General features: G+C 37.9%; 1 protein-coding gene across 3 annotated transcripts in view; it reads right to left on the reverse strand.

Moving 5' to 3' along the window:
* Positions 1-22,882, reverse strand: part of Arhgap32 (Rho GTPase activating protein 32) — a 230,826-nt gene that overhangs the window by 129,020 nt on the left and 78,924 nt on the right. For all 3 annotated transcript variants that reach the window (XM_075966426.1, XM_075966423.1, XM_075966424.1), the window contains exon 2: positions 13,605-13,713. In XM_075966426.1, coding sequence (XP_075822541.1) covers positions 13,605-13,709 — 105 coding nt within the window. In that variant the 5' untranslated portion in view covers positions 13,710-13,713. The remainder of the gene's footprint in view (positions 1-13,604; positions 13,714-22,882) is intronic.

The following is a 22,882-nucleotide window of genomic DNA, read 5'->3' on the forward strand; positions in this document are numbered from 1 at the left end:
TTTATGTTAACAACAGCAACATACAGAATACATAAATTATCCCAAGCAATTAGTTTCATGAATATTGATGGATTAAAATTTTTTGCACTATCTCTGTTTTTATCAACTAATATTAACATATATGGCAAATACATTATGATGTGTAAAAGCCAAAGAAAACATATAACACTGCTCTATGTAAAATTCTAAAACAAGCTCTTTTTTTCCTACTTCTCCATTACTTCGTCTATCTGGATACTTCAGTGAAGTGACTCTGCAGATGAAATTAAAGGTTCCGGTCAGTCAGTCAGTCTTAAAACACCAGATTTATCTGGGACAGCAATCCCAAAGTAGATTTTCTCAGGCTAGTAACAGAAAAGAAAATAAAAAAACGACTACTGCTAGCTTGAAGGCTGAAACGGTCACATAGAGTCAGTCAGGTCACTTAAAGAGCAGAGACAGGTTCTTCTCTAACCGCGTAGAACCACAAGGAACTACCTTCTGCCCACCACTTGAATGAGGCAGGAAGCTGATTGTTCCACGGCATCTCCAGATGAGAATTCAGTCCAGTGGATGTTGTTTTCTGTATTATAAGGCCCAAAGCAGAAAACACTCCACCTGCCTAACTTACAGAATGAGAAATAATGAATGCCTATTATTTTCAATCTCTAAGTTTGTGATAAAACTACCTGAAAATAAGTTAGAAAACCTGGTCACATGTTACCATTTTCCACTTCTACTCTCTTAAGATTCAGTTTGTTGCATCAGCTTTATTTCATGCCTACTGTGTTCCCAGGATGCAGAAAGCTGAGACAGAAGGATCAAGAGATAGAGAGCAGACTGACCTATATAGCAAGAACCAGTCTGCAGTGGTTTGAATGAGCAATAACCTCATACACTCGGGCATTTAAACAGGTGGCCCCAATTTGGTAGGGCTGTTTAGGGAGGTTATAGAACCTTTAGGGGGCAGAGCAGGGAAACAGGTCACTTGGGGCAGGCTGGTCCCACCTCCATTTCACACTATCCCTTTCTGATGTGATGGAATGTGATCGGCCAGCTTTCAATTCCGCTACTGCCATGCCTTCCTTGTCATTATGGACTCACTCTCCAGAACCACAGAGAAAACCAACCCTTTCTTCTGTGAGATGTTTCTGTTCTGGTATTCTATCACGGCAACCAAGTAACTAATTCACTGTCCCAAAAAGAAAAAGAAAATCACACACACACACACACACACACCCCACAAAGTACTACATGTATCTATACAATTAGATGAATGAGATTTTAATAAAATTTATGCTATAAAGAAAAAACAGGAGCAGTAAGATATCTGTGAAATAACATGTGTTTACAGGTGCCTTTGAAAATAATGTTCCATTTCTGACAAAGGAACACGAGATAATAAGGTAAAAATCTCATAATCATTCTAATACCTTAGAAAATAAATATATTAAACCTAGAATATATTATAATAAGTAACACCATCATTGAAATGATGCACCCTTAAAGGATAAATAGGTTACAAAAAGATTTAGTACCTTTTGGAATATTTTCAGAAGAACATGAACACAAAATATACATATTTAAAAAAACAAAAACAACAAAACAATAATTTTCTTCACTTATTTAAGAGACTTCTTGATTTTATGTTCTCCAGGAAAATTATCACCAAGCAGTCTGAAGGAAAGCAACAGGTTTTTTAAGTCTGAATATCACGAGTTCATGTGAAAGTCCCAAGAAAAAAAAGTCACAATTATGTAAAAGATACACCAAGTCTCTGAATGTTGCCTATAGTTCTCTCCTAAAAGTCTGTTCAGCATTATTGAGCTGCATCACATTTGATAACGACCAGCATATTCACTAACAAGAACTAACAAGTTCATTAACATGAAAATCTAGCCAGGAGGTGACGCATGCCTTTAAATCCCAGTACCCAGGAGGCAGAGGCAGGCAGATCAGTTTGAGGATAGCCTGGTCTACAGAATGAGTTCCAGGATGGTGAGGCTATCAGAAAGACCCTGTCTCAGACAAAAGGGAGAAAGAGAAAGGGAGGGTGGGAGAGAGGGGGGGAGGGAGGCAGGCATGCAGGGGGAGGATGGGAAAATCTAAGGCTCTGTGAGATAAATAATGATAACTGATATATTTATTCTCTAATATCTGGACACCACAGACCAGGCCCAGCAACACACCAGTCAACTAACTTATCTAGCATCATAAATAGACAAGTACTGAAAACCAGAAACAGGAATCCAAGAAGGCTGCAGGCAGGTTTAAGACCCTGAACAATGAATGTATAAGCCATACAAACAGTCCTAAGTAAAACACATTGCTTCAATTCAACTATCAACTTCTAACTAAAAACAAAAGGATGAGAACAGAGCAAAACAGTAACCATGACACCTGAGCGTGATGGAGAAACAAGCTGCTCTCCAGTAGAAGAGTTGCCTTAAGGTTCACATCTACCAGAAACATCTCAGAGAACCAATTAACAGCAAGAGAAATTATTCAAAGGCAACGTTTAAAACAATTTGGGAAAATTATTAGCAAGCACCATTAGGATAATTATCACAACTCCTCTGCTCAGCAACAGCTGGTTAATCAACCTAAATTAGCACATTTACATATTAGCAAATTTATGCTTCTCTATAACTGAGCTTCATCTTCTCCATCTCTTTTTACATCACTCCACTGCCCTACTTGTTTAAAATAATTCTGCTTCTTCAGATTATACGTGATCCCAAAAAACACAATTTTATCATGCATTTTATAAAATGTACTAGGAAAATCTAAGAAGAGTACACTATTATCTTTACAGGTATTTTATCTGTGTGGGGACGTGTGCATATAAGCATGTGGGGGATTATAATGCTCTCATCTGCGTGTGCACGTGTGTAGAGACCAAAGGTGAAGCTGAAGTGACATCTAGAATTGCTGTCCACTTTGTGTTTTGAGACAGGGTCTCTCACTGGACCTGGAGAACAATGTTTCTGCTAGATGGACTGGGCAGGAAACGACAAGTTCCACCTGTTCTGTTTGTCTTTACCCCACGATAGTGCAGGAGTTACAGGCAGCACATCAGGTATTAAAGTGAATGAGCCCTGGGTATCTGACCTCAGGTCTGCATGCTTGAGCAGCAAGCAATTTACCCACTAAGCCATCTTCCCAGGTCAAGATCCTTTGTTAAGGTAAATTTTTTTCCTTCAATGCTACTAAAAAGTAATGGTGATCAGTTCTATAATAAACTATATATTATGCATTAGATCCACTAACACACACACACACACGCTCCAAAATTGCCTCTTCATTAACTATCTAAGCTTGCTCTGCTAGAAACTTTAAGCGATACAGTGGAAAATAGCCCAAGTATAAAGAGCTGCTTGTGAGAGCCCCCCAAAAAGTACCAGTAAGTCTCACTTTTGTTTAAAAAGAAATGGGGGGGCAGAAAAAAATCATATTAATGTTTGTTCTAGTTTGTTGTCTGTTGCTGTGGTAAAAAACCAACTTAGAAAGGTTACAATCTCTCTCTCTCTCTTCTTACAGGTTACAATCTATTACCTAAGGAAGCCAAGGCAGAAGCTCATGCAGGAACTTGGAGGAATGTGGCTTACTGGCTTGCTTCCATTGCCTGTCCTTTCTGACAGAGCCTAGGCACACCTGCCTAGGGATAGCATCACCACAGTACACTGGGTTGTCACGTATTAACGAGCGAGAAAATGCCCCACAGATACACCCACAGGCCATCTGATCAAGACAACTCATCAACAGAGGTTTCCTCTTCCAGAGTGATTTCTCACAGACTCCAGTTTGTGTCAGGCTGACAAAATTAACCTGTGCAAATGTTCAAAAAGAAAGATTGAAGAAAGTTCGGGGTTTTAAGGAAAAGGTCATTTCATTTGTATAAAGAATGGCAACTCCATTTACAAAACGAATATTTACTGAAAACTTACTATGACTGGCACAGAGAATAAAGCAGTAACTAGCCATAATTAAAGGCTCTACTCACACAGCTCACACACATTGCAATGGGGAAAAAATAATCACATAAATTTTCAGTATTAATAAGTAATATAGAGAAAATTAGAGCAGACTAATGTAGCACTAATTCTAATTGATCTTAAAAATAAAAACACAAATTCAGATATAGGGGTAAATGCTGAAAGATCATAGAAGCAGAGGAGACAGCCACTAGAGAGTTCTTACCTCTACCAATGCTCAGATCGAATAGGGTATCCTGTCTCTACAAGTCCTCAGACTGGATGCCATCTCTGCAAAACCTCAAACTACATAAGAGCTCCCGTCTCCTCCTCATGTTCCTCTCTCAGCCCAGCCATATCCACCTCCCTAGTGCTGGGACTAAAGGCATGTGATCCCAAATGCTGGAACCACCTTTATGGTGCACTCTGTTTCTCTTTTAGACAGATTCAATCTCACGTAGCCCAGGGTGGCCTTGAATTCCCAGGTGTCCGTCTGCCTCTACCCAGTGCTGGGATTAAATGTGTGTGCCACCACTATTTGGCCTCTCTATGGCTAACTAGTGGCTAGCTCTACACTCTGACTCTGATTGTCAGACAAACTTCATTAAATCACAAACAAAGTATCACTGCAGAGGGGAAGGTGGGCAGTGGTGGCACACGCCTTTAATCCTATCATTCAGGAGGCAGAGGCAGGCGAATCTCTGTGAGTCTGAAGCCAGCCTGGTCTACAAAAGCTAGTTCCAGGAAAGGCACCAAAGCTATACAGAGAAATCCTGTCTCAAAAAGAGAGAGAGAAGGGGGGGGAACCTGGCAGAGGTGATACACACCTTTAATCACAGCATGGAGGAGGCAGAGGCAGGCAGATCTAAGTAAATTTGGGCCCAGCCTGGTCTACAGAGCTGGTTCCAGGACAGTCAGAGATACACAGAGAAACCCTGACTCAAAAAAAAGAACACACACACACACACACACACACACACACACACACACACACAGGAGTGCAGGGTTACTGTTTTAGCTAAGATGGTAACATATAAACACTAGAAATGAGGATGCAAGCCTAGCAATGATCTGAGAAAAAGCACTCTTTAGGCAAAAGAGCACACACAAACAGCATACACACTTGTCATCTATAACTCATGTTTGCTATTTCTAATACTAAACATAAATATCAAAATCTTAGTGTGATGGCACCAAAATGGTGGAGGAACAAGTGTAGATGGTTTTAGTCCAAGGTATGAGCTAATGCTCAGCACACTTGAGAACTGTGTAAGCGTCAAAATAAATCAAGTAGGAAAGGACTTTAAATTATCTGATTCATAATAATACAAGGTTTGGGACATGGATGATAAAGTCAATTTGTTAACATAAACCACAGAACAGGAAAAGGGAAGGCTCTTCCAAGGAGTCTCAAACATGAGATTCATGAAAAATCTGTTATTCATGATGTTTAAAAGATTTTAGGTGGAGGAATGAGTGCTCTCAGGGGTGAGAGATGGGGATAAGAAGGTCAGGTGCACTGCAATGCCAGTGAGGAACTAGAAGGTAACAAGCATAAAGAGAAGCATGGGGCTATGGATGCCAATTTACAGTGGGAGGGAAGCAGCTGAAAGGTACAGCCTTTATGAGTAGTGGAGTCAGCGTGTGGGCATGTCTACTGTGTATCCTTAAGTGATGGAGGGGAAGCCACTCACACATGCAAGATTTGCAATACTAAACACTGACTGTTTTCCTAATTTTAAAATTGTGATTCTCTGAAAAATAAAATTTTATGTTGTTTTCAGGGACATAGCTGTTAACAGAGGTATTTATAGACCAGCCACTTATGTTGTTATCAATAATTTTATTTGCTCCAACATGAAATTGTAGTAGTGAGGCCACTAGTTAGTTCCTGGCTGCTCAGCAGCTTAGACCTGAAATAATCACACAGAAACTGTATTAATTAAATCACTGCTTGGCCCATTAGCTCTAGTTTCTTATTGGCTAACTCTTACATGTTAACTTAATCTATTAATACTAGTAATCTGTGTATCGCCACGTGGCTATGGCTTCCTGGCTAAAGTTCGGTCCGGCTTCAACGGGGCTACATGGCTTCCCTCTGACTCTGCCTCCTTTCTCCCAGAATGCCATTTAGTTTTCCCCGCCTACCTAAGATCTGCCATATCAACAGGCCAACGTAGTTTCTTTATTAACCAATAGTATTCACAGCATACTTTTCTGTTTAAATAAAAATAATCCCACATCATAAAATTATCTGCTTTAGTAAAGTGCTGACCACATATGAATTTAAAGACTGAAAAGTAAACTGAGGTGAAAAATGTTCCTACCACAGCCATTAAAACAGCATGCTCTTCAGCTCACTGCTGCACCACTAAGTCACAGCAACATTCAATTCCCAAGTGCACTGAATCGTTATGTTTTTAAAACACCAATGCTTACATACATACATGTCACATATGGTTGGTTAAGGTATTTCTAATTCTCAAACATAAAATGAATAACAAAATCCTAATGTGATGGCACCAAAATGAATAGAGGAATACAAGTATGATGGTCAGGATGGTTTTAGTCCAAAACTGGCAAAAAAAGAAAAAACACACACACACACACAAGCATGTGTGTATATACACACACCAGTTGTTTTACGTTGGTGTTTAAAAATCCATAATATGCAATTACTAAAGCTTTTCAATGAATTACAAATAATTCATTTTTAGTAATGTAGAAAAGTTCTATATTTCTTTATTAATTTTCTTTCTTGTTTAGTTCACTGATTTGTCCTGTTTTAAGAAGTGGGGGCAGGATCTTATGATGTTGACTAAGCTGATCCCAAAATCCTAGACTCAAGCAAACTTCCCAACTCAGTCTCCTTGCTGCTGAGACTATAGGCAGTGTCTGGATTACAGTTTTCATTTTGTGAGAAGGGTTACATGTATGTATGTGTATTAGCATATGTGTGCAGGTACAATTGTACCATGTGTAGAGGCCAGAGGATAGCATCCTGGGTCTTCCTCAGTTGCTCTCCACCTTATCTTCTTTGAGACAAAAATCTCATTGCACCCAGAGCTCACCCACCCATCAAACCACAGGGATCCTCCCTTTTCTGACTCCCATGTGCTGGAAGTGGAAAGCAGATGAAGTTCTGGGGGAGGGTGCACTGTTGACATGGGTATGGCCTGGTCAATGAGGCCAATGCCTCAGACTCAAAGGCATGGAAAGGCCTCACTCTGGTCAGGGTATGAATGTGCAGGAAAGGCTAACCATCAACTGAGAGAGTAAGTGTAAAAAGCTCCCACTACAGTTTCTTCCTCTCCAGGATGACACTGCTCCCCTGCAGAGTCCCTACCAATATCAGGTGACCAGCCCCTCACTGGTTGCCATACAACACTGTGTATCCAGGCTACTGGTGCATCTCCACCTGAACACACAGCTCACTGAATCCAGATTTTCGTCCCTGGTATCTGTCTTTATGGTCCCCAGCTGTACAGGCTTCAGCAACTGGGATTACAAGCAAACATGATGGCACCCAGCTTTGTATGTGGGTGCATGGATCCAAATTCGGATTCCCACGACTGTATGGCAAGTACTTTACCAAGCGAGCCATCACCCCAGCCTCTGGCTTGAATTTTTTAAAATAATGATTTTTGTTAGCAATCTTTGAAGAGTAGTAAACCATATCAGAAGAAGAGCACTAATTCAGGGGTTTACTACTGCTTTGATTTTTAAAATGTCTCTAAATAAAATCTCTTAAATTTAACAGTTCATAAATTTCTTAATCTCTTTAAATGTTGATGAAAAGCTAACTTTCTCATTGTACCATACAAATCAACAGTTAAGCCCACTAATTTTTACATTAACTCAAAACTAATTAAGTGGAACTGTCTTAGAAAAAAATTTAGAAAGTTTCTTTTACTAAATTTTTCTCAAAATGGTATTTCACTTGAGTAGTTCTGAGAGAAAATGGTGCAAAATTCATTTTTAGTCAGTATGTAAAACTAACATGTATTTCCAGAGAAAAGTTAGTAAAATACTCGCTCAAATTTCATTCCTGTATTTTGTTTTTTCTTTTTGTTTTACATTTTTAGGGTTCTTTCTTTTTGAGAACATGGTTTTGCCTTATGTGCGTCTATGCATGATGTGCATGCCTGGTACCTTCTGAGGTCCAAAGAGAGTGTAAGATCCCCTGGAACTGGAGTTACAGATGGGTTTGAACCACTATGTGGGTGCTGGGAACCAAACTCAGATCCTATAGAAGAACAAGTGCTCTTAGCCACTAGCCAACTCTCCAACCCCCATTTTGTTTTTTGAAATGTGGTCTTGTGTAACTCAGGCTGGAACTTGCTACATAGCTCAAATGACCTTAAACCTCTGATCCTTTTGTCTCTATCTTGGGAATTCTAAGATTAAAAGTGTGAATCTCTACACCTGGTTTTATCTGGTCCTAGTGATCAAGCTCGGGCTTGACACATGCTAGGCAAGTGCTTTACCAACTAAACTATATCCACCACATTCCCTGTATATTTTTATAATTCAGGAATTTGATATTTATTGAATGTGATGTTTTTAACAGAAAGATTATAGTGTTCCCTCAAGGAACCTACGCATGAGAAAATTAAGAGTACAAAATAAGATTATTACAGGAGTTGATACATATGATATAAAAAATAATTTTAAGATGGGTGTTATTGATGCACACCTTTAATCCCAGCATTTGGGCTGGGCTAGACAGAGAAGCCCAGTCTCAAAACAAAACAAAAAAAACAAAATTAAAAGTGATTTCCACGTGTACTCAGATAAATTTGTTGGCACTGTAAAGACTGAATACAATAATTTTGTGTGCATACTACATGTACACAAACACAGAATGAATGGAGCACTACAAAAAACTTATGCTGTCTTTCTTTCTACTCACAAATTAAATGCAGATTTATTGGAAGTTATAAAACTATAAGGAAGACAATAATGGGCAAACAAATCACTAAATATTCTTTTATAAAATAATATTTATTTATTATGTATACAATATTCTATCTACATGTATGCCTGCAGACCAGAAGAGGGCACCAAACCTCATTACAGATAGTTGTGAGCCACCATGTAGTTGCTGGGAATTGAACTTAGGACCTTTGGAAGAGCAGGCTATGCTCTTAACCCTTGAGCCATCTCTCCAGCCCCTAAATATTCTTTCAGTGGAATGCTCATCCCTCCAGAAATTACTTGAAAATAGTAATGGTACTGAATTTTTTCTTTTTTACTATTTTAAACTTGGTAAAGATGGATTCAATGTACAGAAAACTGAGAATTCTTCAAATAGTCTCAAAAGAGATACAAATTATGTCTACTGGAATGGAACAATTGAGGTCAAAAGAGATACAAATCTTGTCCACGGGAATGGAACAATTTGCATGTGCTTTGGTGTCACAAGTGAAGATATTTTGGGTTTCTGGAGCAGTTTAACATCTGACAGCCAACATGTCAACTTGATGAGACCTGAGAACAACTGAAAGCTAAACCTCTGGGTTACCTGTGAGGTGTTTCTTTGACTGAATTATTGACGTGGAACCCCACTCTAAATGTGCGAAGACCTTTCAAGGTGGCCCAGATGTAAGGGGGTCCAAGAGACAAGCTTTGCTTTTTGCATACTTGCCTTCATGTCTCACTGTCCTGTTCATCTAAGGAGTTCATTTATCCCTTCACTGCTACTGCTATTGCCATTCTTCACTAACATCTGAATTTCCAACTTGAACAGAAGACCAGTGACTCTCTAAGAATTTCCCAAACCTTCCAGGACAAACTGGGACTGGCAACTAAAGCACTCAGCCTTATGAACTGAGAAGCCATCAGTTCTCAGGCTCTCCAATATGAAGACAACATACTGTAATACCTAGACAGAATTGTGTAAGCCCTTCTAAAAATCCCTTTTTATTAGATATTTGTTCTAACAGTTCTATTCCTCTAATATAACCCTTAAAGGATTCCTTCTTTGAGTTAAATATATCTTGATGTGTTCAACCAGTAGTTTTGTGAAAGTCATGCTTATATCCTCTTTTAAAATGAATGTGAACCCTACCCTTCCTCAAAAAGATAGAAGGAAAGATATGTCCACAACTGATTACAGTTGTACTGAGATCTGGAGTACAGTATAGGAATACTAAAGTATAGTATAGATCACACTGAGAATTAAAAGAATCATTTTAGCTCCAGGAGGCTTCGGAAAGCCTTCATCTAACAGGCTTATCCAGCCTTCTGACATTACAATATGGCATTGTCCTCTACAAAGTTCATACTCAAAAGCCAGGCGATGGTGGTGCACGCCTTTAATCCCAGCACTCGGGAGGCAGAGGCAGGCGGATCTCTGTGAGTTCGAGACCAGCCTGGTCTACAGAGCTAGTTCCAGGACCGGCTCCAAAGCCACAGAGAAACCCTGTCTCGAAAAACAAAAAAACAAACAAACAAAAAAGTTCATAAGAAAGAGCTATGCTACAGAAGAAGAAAAGTCACATAAAAATTTCATAATGGGGACTGGCTAAATGGCTCAGCAGATAAAGGCCTTTCCTGCTCAACAATGAAAACCTACTTGACAACCTTAGTTTGATCCCTATAACCCATACAAAGGTAGAAGCAAAGAATCAACTTCCACAGTTACGTTCTGACTTCCGCACACATCTTTGGCATGTGTACTATACACATAACACACCCATACAACACACACAGTAATAATAATAATGAATAAAATTTCAAAACTAAGTGAATTTTGAGTGTCACACAGTAAAGGAACAGAATAATGACAAATATTAACTTTTAAGTTAGATAGCAAAATATTATATGGTGAACTAAAAACAAATCAATATTATTAAGCTATTTTCAACTTACAAGAGGGCAAGTCTGAAAAATCAGAAACAGAACACCATGTAGAACAAACATATCACCACCTAGAACTTCTTCATAAAATTACAAAATTGTAACTTCAGTAACTTTTCTAACAGCTCATCTGTTGGCTGAACAAGAAAAGCTGATTACCAACAGAGGCAACTCAATTATGATTGACTATATCAGCCCAAGAAATTCAAACCCAAAAAATTCAAGCCCAGAAAATATGAACTGACTTAATCCCATTTTGGGAAAACAGCTGTTTGAAAAGTTGAGTTAATATCAGTAGTTAATCTAAAAAAACTAAGCAATAATGTTCCTTCCCTCGATGAATGGCTATGTGTAACCAGTAAGTTTCAGATTCAGATTCTGAGTTTAGAGGAGATGAAGTCTTGGCCCTATGAGGAATGTGCATTGCACATCTACAGGACAAAATGTTCACAAATAACTTAAATAAGCATTAATTCAGTACAATCCAAAGTAGAATTTACCATAACTATATCATAACTGATTTAGGCAAAAATATGTGCAGAAAAAGGGTTGGTTGAACATATTTTAGTTTCTACTATTGAACACTAAAATGCTTTGGTAACTTAGTTTGTTACAAAATTGGTATTTTGAAAGCAACTTAACCTACAATTACAAAGCAAAATAGTTTATAAAGTCATTTGAATGGTTAGTATTCCTAGAGCAACATGTAGTCATAAGCTACTGTATATACTTCCTAAGCTATCGAATCTTAAGGAGATTTTTTTTCCCATGAAAATTTGTAATGAAAATAATTTTCAAACTCAACCTGCAGGCTCAGGGCAGTATTGTTCAGACCATAATGCATGTGCAAAGTGAGTTCCATATAATAAATGTCATTTAACTGTGTAATGAGGTGCTTCCAACAATGTTTCAATGAGAAGTAGTTAACATGTAATATAATGATATTAAAAGGCAAATATAAATAAGAAAATCTAGTAACTATATAAATACAAATAGCAAAATTTGATCAATTAAGATAATATACTTGGAGCTCAGGATACAGTTTGATGCACCTGCCTGGCATGCACAGAGTCCTGGGTTTCCAATCGCCACTTCAAAAGATGATTGTGCTTGTAACCTGTTATCAATAACTGAAAACCTATATGAATGAAGTTACCTTTTACAAACTGAAATTTTTGAATTCTCATAGACCAGCATTGATAGATAAGTGTTTACACTACATTTTTATGACATGGAATATTAACTTTGAACTACAATTGAAAATAGTTATTTTAGATCATAAAATTTTTCATTATTTTTGCTGATAGACCCGAGTTACAGATTTTTTTAAATACGTAAAATGAGTGGCTGAAACATGTTTCCTGGAAAATTACACTGATGATTTTTGTACCTTATTTTCTCAACTAAATTTGGTTTCCCAGCAACTCAGCAAACTCAATTTTTTAGGGTAATCAGTTCAAAAACATGAAGTTATCCATGACATCATTAGTCACAGTCATCAGTAAACATCATTCCTTTAAATCTATAAACCTAGAACTAAACTCTAACCTCACTGCAGCCATTACTATCTTGAGTCAGATGATTACCACTTCTGGCTTACTGTAGCACGCCTCCCACACTCACACACACACACACAGGTCTCTTGTATTATTATTGTACCCCTCACTGGTCTCCTGGTTTACTGGAACACTCTCTCACTGGTCTCCTGGTTTACTGGAGCACTCTCTCACTGGTCTCCTGGTTTACTGGAACACTCTCTCACTGGTCTCCTCGTTTACTGGAACACTCTCTCACTGGCCTCCTGGTTTACTGGAGCACTCTCTCACTGGTCTCCTGGTTTACTGGAGCACTCTCTCACTGGTCTCCTGGTTTACTGGAGCACTCTCTCACTGGTCTCCTGGTTTACTGGAACACTCTCTCACTGGCCTCCTGGTTAAATGGAATAACCTCCTTCCCCCCACCCCGGTCTCCTGGCTTACTAGAACACCCCCCTTCCTGGTCTCCTGGCTAACTGGAGCACTCCCTCATCAGTTTCCTAGCTAACTGAGGTACCTCCTCCCTGGTCTCCTGGCTAACTGGAGCACTCCCTCATCAGTTTCCTAGCTAACTGAGGTACCTCCTCCCTGGTCTCCTGGCTAACTGGAGCACTCCCTCACTGGTCTTGTGGTTTACTGGAGCACCGTATCACTGGTCTCTTGACTTCCTTTTTTTGCTTCTTAATACTTATTTTCAATCTGGACTTCCTTTAAAAGTCAAGCCAGATCCTCTCACTCCTCAGCCATAAGTTCTTCTGTGGTTTCTAACCTCACTCAGCAAAAGCCAAAGCCCTTGTCATTAGATCACATGGAAGCACATGATCTGCTCTCCACCCCCAGTACACTTCTTCTGACTTGCTCATATTCTTCCACCAACTCATTTAATTTGAGCTACGCTATTTGTGTTTCTTTCAGCTTTCTTTTTAATTCTATGACATAGCCTTTATTTAACTTGTTCTTTCATTGTCTAATATGTTCCCAGATACACATACTATTGCTCCTTTACATTCTTCAGTGTTTGCTCATACTTCACCTTCTCGCAAAGGCCACCTGTAGACAGCGATTGTTATTTCACATTGTAGTCTACCTCTCTACCTACAGGTTCAAAAACAGTACCTGAAAATATCTACTCACTAAGCATACAAACCAACAAAAAGTACTGAAGTGTTTCCTGTGAGTAATGTAGCAATCATTTTTCCTTACATATACTACACACACACACACACACAGAGAGATATATAAAACATTGACTTACCATTGCACTAAGTGTTTCTTCCCAATCAGGCCTCTCTCGAGGGTGAACATTTCTATGTAGCTCTGGAACAAAATCATCTTCTTCAGACTGTATTGAGGGCTTCATTTTCCTAGAGAAAGAAACATGAGAGACTTTTATAAGAATTTCCATTTCAACAAAAACTGTCGAAATGAACACGATCCAAAAGGCAGTAAAAAATACCTTCAGATTTTAAATTTAACTCAAAAAACGTGAGTGGTAGATGGTGATCCTTAATTTCTACTCTGGCTTCCAGAGATCTACCCCGATATACCAAACACCTGCTTCCTATTCCAGAAAATAAATATAATAATTACTACACAAGGCCTGATTACATCTATTCAACATAATGTGAACCTTGAAAATGATCTGTTACAGAAATCATTTACTCTGAAACTGTGTCTACAGACTGTGCTAAGCATTAGTAAACCTTCACAAGGGGTCTGGAAAGATGCATGATGAATGATGAGGCTCGTTAAGGGCTTACTGGACAAGCACAAGGACTTGAGCAGCCAAGACTGTATGTAATACACTGTTCATGTACACACATACAACACCACTAACACAAAAGTCCCTGTGGAAATTCCCCTCAAATCAATATATTAATGGTTATGTGCTCAAAGATGTCAACAAAGCCATTCAAAATGAAGGTTAAGAAAAAAAGAAAGAAAATCAGCTGAGAACTGAGTAACTCGTCAGCAGCCCAGCAATGCTGAAGAAACAAGGGACAAGATGGCAACACTATGTGCTCTAAGCTCTTGACTGAGACTCCAAGAAAGCCATGTCTCAGAACTGAGCCCGAGAGAACAAGAAGTAACACTAAGGTTGTAACCAAGCCACACAGGGTCAGAAGTGCTAGGGAAAATACTCAATTTAGAAAATAAAAAAGTAAAACAAATAAAAACAAGATCTATTGAAAATTCCCCATCTACATTACATGATATCCAATAATAAATTAAGAGGTAAACTTAAAAAAAAGTAAGTAAAAAGTTAAGGCAAACTCTCATCTAATTCAGATTTTTAAATTACTGAAAAAATAGAGGCAGTATGGTCCATTTGTAGAGTCTGCTCCAGATAAAGGAATCTTTAAGCAGCATCACTCCTGGCCCAGCAGGAAATGACAGATAAAGGGCCATCAAGATGATTTAGTTCTAACTCACAGACCCACATGGTGGAAAGACATAACCTCCATGCATGTGCTATAGCATGTGTGCCCATGTACATATTATATACACACATACAATAAATCAACAAAATAGTTAAAATTATAAGAGCTTGCTAAGGCAGATAGTCTACAAAATTGAAACTTTCCTAGAATGCATCAGATAAAAAGACTCAGGGCAGGCAACCAGAGTAAATTCTAGAGAAATGAAAAGTATGGGCTTTTTCATGATGAAACAGATCACAGGCAACTACTTGCCTAGGGCCAAGCAAGGGAAAGAGAGATAGACTAGCTGGTAAGAAGCATTTGCTTAATTTTTTATTAAGCTGCTTAAAATATTTATGACTCATATATTCAGTGAAAATGAAAGAAAAACAGATAAAAGTGAAGATTTCAACAGGGGATTGGAGTATTGAGACACTCATGTTCACTCTAAGACTAAGAAATATATATGCAATTACAGATTCATTAGATATGGGCCACAGAGGTGGTTCAGTAGGTAAAGGTGCTTGCTGTCATGACTGATACCTGAGTTTGATCCCCAGAATCGGATGGAAAGAGAGAATCAACTTCTGAACATTGTTCTCTGACCTCTACACACTACCATGGAGGGCATGTGTTGTTAGAGCAATAAGAAAACAGATGAATACAAAAACAAAAAAAAGGTAGTTTAAAAAATTTTTAAAAAGGAATTCACTAGATATGTTTAAAAACAAACCAGACTGAATAGTTAACTAGAAAACAATCATCAAACTTGAAGAACAAAAAAAAAAGGAGAAGAAAATATAACATAACACAAAAAATGGCAAATAAGTCAAGTGGTGGTGTGTCTTTAAATTCAGAGGCAGAGACAGGAGGATCTCTTTGAGTTCTAGGATAGCCAAGGGCAGCTAAGGCTACATAGAGAAACCTTGTCTCAAAAAAATGTAATAATATAAGCTCTTACATATTTCTAAATTGATGATAAAAAGTAAATGATGAGATAGAGAAAGGAACAAAATCAGCATTTTAAAAACAATGTCTGGAAAATTTTTTAACTAATAAAAGCCATCAAGCTCTCAACTCAAGCCAAAATTTAATTTTAAATTTTTACTTATTTTTAGTTTATGTGTGGGGATATTTTGCCTGTATGCATGAGTGCACATTATGTGCATGTAGTACCTGTGGAAGCCACAAAAAGCATCAGATCCCTGGGGATTGGTGCTATAGACTGTTGTGAGTTGTCATATGGATGCTGGGACTTGAACCAGAGTCCTCTGGAAGAGCAGCCAGTGCTTTTAAGTTCTGGGTCATCTCTCCAGTCCTCAAGCAGAATTTTTTAAAGCAAATTCTGTATAACACAGCTAAACTACTAAATATAAAATTCTACAAGAAACTCAAAGTCAGTACAAAGGACAAACTGACTTCAAAGAAGCAAAAATAATACAAAAAAAAGTAAAGCAAAAGCATGAATCACTGTAATAAGGAAAAAAAAAACACTGTAACCTAGAATCTTCTACCTTTCAAAATATCCATTTGGAAAAAAAAAAGCAGGTAAGATAAGCCATTTTCAAAACAAAACTGAATTTACCAAAAGGAAAGGAAACTAAGTGAACAAAGTTGAGAACTATAGAAACTAGAAAATAGAAAAGATTGACAGACTAATGGGTGGAAGAATGCATAATTACAACCCCAGAATTTGGAACTCAGGGCCACACTGTGCTACAAGGTGACTTTGAGGCCATCCAGGACAACAAAGTGACATACTCAAAAAGTCAGTAGTAGCAGCAATGCTTTATGAGATATGTATTTGTGTGTGTGCACACACACATATTATATAAGTACAAAAACAGAAAAAAAATCTCTGGGAGCCGGGCAATGGTGGCGCACGCCTTTAATCCCAGTACTCGGGAGGCAGGCGGATCTCTGTGAGTTCGAGACCAGCCTGGTCTACAGAGCTAGTTCCAAAACCCTGTCTCGAAAAACCAAAAAAAAAAATCTCTGGGCATGTGTATGAGGAAGTTTCTAAACTGGGTTAACTGAGTGGTGAAAAAACATCTTAAAAATGAGCAGAATCCCATGGCCTGGGGTCTCTCGCACACTTGCTGAAAAGGAGAAAGGGACTGAGCAACAGGCCTCACCACTCTGTTCCTGACTGTAGATGCAATGTGACAGTCACCGCAGGCTCTCTGCCTCCACTGACTATGTGCCCATGAACCAAGAGCAAAATGAGCTCTTCCTTCCTTCAGTGGCTTTGCCAGATACTTTTGGAAGGATCGGAAGTACAAGGTCACCCTCAGCTACAAAGTAAGCTTGAAGCTAGACTGAATGTATCAGACTCAGAAAGGTGGGATAAGAATAAATCATATATACAAAACCAAAAATGAGAAAAAGGTTGATTATTCTTCAATATCTAAAAAAAAAGACAGATGGAAGGGGGGGAGCACACTGAATAATGAAAAAGGAGTCAACCATAACTGGAATACAAATGGGTAATATAATGATTCTGAGGACATTGTAAACAATTTTATTTCAATGCAGTTAGAGTCTAATTTAAATGAAAATTTTAAGTTCCTGAAGCATATAATCTACCAGTACTAAAAAAAAAAATACAGTCTTATAATTGTATAGGTAGTTAAATCTGTAAGAAAACTCTGGGCTCATGTGTATTCATTTGTGCATTCTTTCAAGCACTGAAGGAATAAATAATAACACTCTTAAATACATATACTCCTCCATATTACAAAATAAACACCTCTCAACCCATTCAATAAGCCAACCAAGTCTTACAGCTGATATCACTAAACAAAAGCTGACAAAGGCATCACTAGGAAAGAAAATGAAATGTGACACCATAAACAGAGCTCCAGAGCAAGCTAGTGGAGGGGGGAGAGAAAGAAGAGAGAGAGGGGAGTTCAAAATTAAACTGGGTTAAGATCTAAGATCTAAGATCAACCAGACTCTGAAAGGTGGGAATCATATATGATTCTAACAGCTAACATTTGGCACCTGTCATAAATTTTAAAGGGGGACTATTTTAAAGAACACAGCTAACATAATTCTTAAAGGTGAATTAGGAAAAACAAAAGATGTCTCTGGTAACACTATCTGAGGCCCTACTCAGCTATTGCTGCCCTTTTTTTTTCAAGTTACAAAAAGAAAAATAAACAACATAAAATTAGAAAAATAAAGACTGTAATTATTTGGCATATACATAGGTAATATGAAAGTCTCTATAATTTAAAATTATAAGAAATTTAGCAAGATTCCTGAATAAATAGTCAATATGTAAAAAACAAGTATATTACTATATAATATCGTATGTTTACAATTATTTGTGCTCAAAATGTAACCAACACACATATTTTACTATATTTCATAAAATAGGCTACTACAAAGTAAGAATTAGCACTGCTACTTGCACCAAATGAATAAATTTCACAAATGTTCAGCAACAAAAGCCACCACCCATCACAGGATACATAATTCTATTCAGATGAAGCTCACAAAACAACAAAATTCATCTACAATGACCCAAGTAAGAATAAAGGAAAAACAAGAAAATTGTGGAACACTAGAAAAGTTATCTTGATGAGGCTGTGTGTAACTGAATGTGTGGAAAGAGGGACAAACTGAAGACTTCACTATATGAACATTATATTGGAATAAAAGTGTAAAATAAAGGCTCACTATCAGACAGTAAAGATTAATTTACTAGACATAAATGTGCTCACATATACTGTGTCTCATAATAATTAATTGGCTTCATAAAAACTTGGTATCTACATATTACAGGAACTCCTGTTCTCTGCTTTTAAATAATTAACAACTGTTTGTTCTTCACATGTTTGAGGGCAGCCTCACCTTTTACAGAACATTCCACTGCTTAAGAATTTTCAACTATGAAATCTAAAGTACCTATAGCTATTTTTTTACAAGCTTCTGTAAAATAATTTTAGTCTTGAACCTGTCTGTATACAGTAGAACAAAATGAGAAATTCCCTCAAAAAGAAAGGTATCAGTTAAACTGCCCTGCTGCTTCTCCTGAGAAAACTCTTCACATCTTTAACACACACTGTTTGTACCAGTTCCTGATGCAGGAGGTCTTTCTGTATATGTGTTGCTTTTATTGGTTGATGAATAAAGCTGTTTTGGCCAATGATTTAACAGTTAAACAAGGTGGGAATTTCAAGTAGAGATTAAGAGAGAGAGTAGGTGAAGTCAGAGAGATGTCACGCAGCTGTAGGAAAAAGATGTCTGAACCCCTTAACAGTAGGCCACAGACTCACGTTGATACACAGAATAATAGAAATGGGTTAATTTAAGATTTAAGAGCTAGCTAGAAATATGCCGAGTCGTTGGCCAGCCAGTATTGTTATTAATATGGCTCTGGGAGATAGCCTACACAGCAAATCTGATCACCTCGGCTCATCTCAGCTGTGGCTGAAGTAATTCAGTAGTAAGTCTGAAGCCCTGAGGCTTCTGTGTATTCTGTACACCTACGACTGAGACAAACTACAACCTGACACTGTAGAGTATGACATAGCACTATCCCACCTTCGGAAGACACTAAGAGCTGTGACTGCAAAGCCTCTACATATAGGAGCCTGGGGCTGGAGAGTTAGTTCAGCAGTTAGAGTATACGCTGTTCCTTCCAGACAATCCCAGTTCAGTTCCCAGCACCCACTTGGTAGATAAAAACAATCTGTAGCTCCAGCTCCAGGGGATCTGACCTCCACAGGCACTGCATACATTGGTTCAGACATACTTCCAGGCAAAACACCTACAGACATAAACTAAAAATAAACCAATGTTTTAAAATATGCAGGATATCTTTTCTGGATAGTTTTTATAGATTAATACATGCTTAAATAAATTAAAAATATTCAAAATTCATAAGAAATTTTTAAAACAAAATTTCTAGCACTAATGGGGCTAGTTACATTGTTGAAAATGACATCCAGATTTTCTAAAGCTAGTTGTTGTCAGCCTATTCACTTCCAACTAAAAATGTCTGATGTTTTAATAGTCATTACAGTTTTAGCAACAAAAGTTCCCAGTCCAGTATCCCCCACTACTGAATGGTACTATGTGCCCCACTGGCTTGGGGAGCCCTCTATACCATCTCTAGGCTTCTCATCCTATGACTTTTCTTTACAACTCAGCACTACAAATTTCAACTACTATGGAGTTATTCCATAATATTCATTTACCCAAGTCATATATGTGAAGAAACAAATGTCTCTCCCCAGTCTGCAAAACTACTGTAAGTTCAATAAAGGGAAAAGAATTCTGGACAAAATAAATCCTGGCTGACATCATCAGGCCAGACTGATCAATTTCAGGAAGACTAAAAGCAAATGGGATCATCCTGATTGGTAAACCAAAGTCTCACCTAAGGCAGGGATGAGACTGAACACACAGAAGGCAAAAGTATCCTACAAAGCTTTCCTTACCAAGTAGGGAAAAGAGAAGAAGAGAGAGCCAAGACAGAAAAAAAAAAACAGAACTTAGGTAGAAGAAATTACTTTATTTAAAATAATTATAACTGAATGAGAACATAGAAAAGAAAATGAATGATTGTCAAAGAAAGCAAACGAGCAGCAGAACTTCCAAAGTGTCCAGGAAGGGTCATCTGTTCTTGTTAAGTTCATTTCCTTTTGAAGCACAGTCTATGTAGCCATGGCTAGACTGGACCTTGCTATGTAAACTTGCCCTCAAACTCACAGAGGTACCCTTAAGTGCTGTGATAAAAAGAGTGTTCTATTTTTTAAGGTTAACTATGGTACATTTATGAGTAAAAGTTTCAGTATGTCAGAGCTTTAATTTAATAAGTATGATAGTGTAATTAACTGAGAAACTTTGAGTTGACAAAGAATGTAATGGTTAGGGGGAATCTTAAGTGTCCTCCCTCCCTCCCCCCATCCCCGTGTGTGTGTGTGTGTGTGTGTGTGTGTGTGTGTGTGTGTGTGTGTGTGTGTGTGCTGGGAATAAACCCAGGCATACTAGACAAGCATTCTAACACTGACCCATATGCTAACCTATATTTTTAACATAAACAACTTAATAAATCAAGAATTTTTAAACTATTTACACTGTTTTTATACTCTAAGGCCTTTTTTGGACATCAAAAACCTCATGCAGACAAGCATATACCTTTCTTATGAAAGGTTCACCTTGGGCACCAACCCAAAGGGCTGAATTACTGAAATACCAGGAAAGTCTTGCACTAGCATGCCTTGAGGTTAGGACAAATTTATTTCACAAATCATAACAACAGAATAATGGATGAGCTCCAACATTGCATACATTTTCTGAGGCTAGGGATGCTTACATTGATAAGAATATGTTAACTAAAAACTGTATTTAATATTAAACAAATATTTTGAGGACCAAACTGAACTTCAAAGCAACGTAATTCTTTCTGGCAAAATATACACATTGTGGCATTTTGTATGAGATATTAAAATGAGATGCCTATAAAAAGATCTATTTTATACAATGGACATGAGTGTAGAGCTGTAATTATTTGAATGGTTAGGTTTTAGTATTTTCTCTCCATCTTTCCCAGTTCATAAAAACTGGTTGGTAATCTCAAAATCAAAAACTTCAGAAGACAAGAATGAATAAAACTGGGAATTGTGAAGTCTTCTAGTAATAAATAAATCACTCTAAAATAAAAGTAAACCCATAGAAGAAATGAAGTCCCACTACCCAGTCCTACTGAACATTTCAGCATCATTGCAGAATCATTCCAAGCAAGGCAGATGGGATAAGCCAGTCAAGCACATGAGATACAAGTTCCATAATGTTTAAGACCAATACACCCTCCCTGGTCCACTCAGTAAGGTGTGTACACCACCCTGTTCTGCTAAGTGGAGTAAGAAGTTTCTCTTCTCACTTAAAAACAATGGTCTAGAAGGCAGACACAAGTAGAGGTGCTTGAGGGACTCAAAATAGTGGGTTCATGGCTCCACCCTAGTGTTGACTGCATATCTACACATCACTGATACAGAGAAATACCTCAAAGGAATTTCAAAACTGTGGTGCCTCTGAGAAGTTATTGCTTAAGTAGAGAGTAGCAGAATAGACCAGATAAATCGCAAACCTTTTCTACAATGAAACTCATTCATTACACTTGGACTCAAATCTTTAGATGTCTTTGCAACATGATAATGTTGGCTAAGCAGATCTAAGACATAAAACCCCACCTGGAAAACATTTTTTTTTAAAAAAATGACTATTTTATAAACTTGCTATACAGTTAACAGATATACAGCCTAATATATTTTATGTAACTACTCTAAATAAAATTTCTCTTTCCTGACAAGATTCTACATTTACAATCTTCCTTTTCTGGGTTATAGTTCCCTTCTCACTTACAGAAAGCTCCTTTTAATGATCATTAAAGGCTATTCTATCCTAAGGGCTCAAAGACTTTCTAAATAGTGTAAGAACCACTGTTCAGGGGGACAAGGCAGATAAAGCACACAACATTAACTCCATAATACAAATGAGAAGTCAGAGGAGCAGAGATCAGCATCCATAGCCCTGAACCTCACAATGGAGAGTGAACAACTCCTACAGTGCTACCAGAAAAAGTTCTGTTTCCTGCTCCCAAGTCCAAAGATAAAGGCTATTGTAGAAGCTAACAGACAAGCATTTGCTCTTCTCTCTGAGTACAGCACCTTCCCTAAAGCAGACAGTGGCTAGAGTCACCAAGAACCCACATTCCAGATACCTGATAACTCAACATTAGTTCTCTCACCCAGGACTCCTCTAGTGACATGGTATCATTTTTTAGGAGTATATTTAAAACAGAACTTAGATGCTATTCATGAGAGGAGAAGAATATACAATCTTTTGACCTCATCTCATTTAGGAGACAGAAAGAGACAGAGAGACAGACAGACATAAAAAGAGTGCAACCAAGACAACGGTTTGGAAGTAGGTGAATTAGCACAGGTTTTAAAGAAGTCGAAACTTTCATAACTATAAAACTAACTTTAAAAACACCTCTCCTCTAGTAGACTGTATTACTTGTTTCTCTGGAGTCAGAGCTGTAGCGCATCTCATCCAACCCTTCACCTTCCACACCCACATGCATTTTTCTGCTTGG

This window comes from Microtus pennsylvanicus, chromosome 3 (genome assembly GCF_037038515.1).
Source record: "Microtus pennsylvanicus isolate mMicPen1 chromosome 3, mMicPen1.hap1, whole genome shotgun sequence".
NCBI lineage: Eukaryota > Metazoa > Chordata > Mammalia > Rodentia > Cricetidae > Microtus > Microtus pennsylvanicus.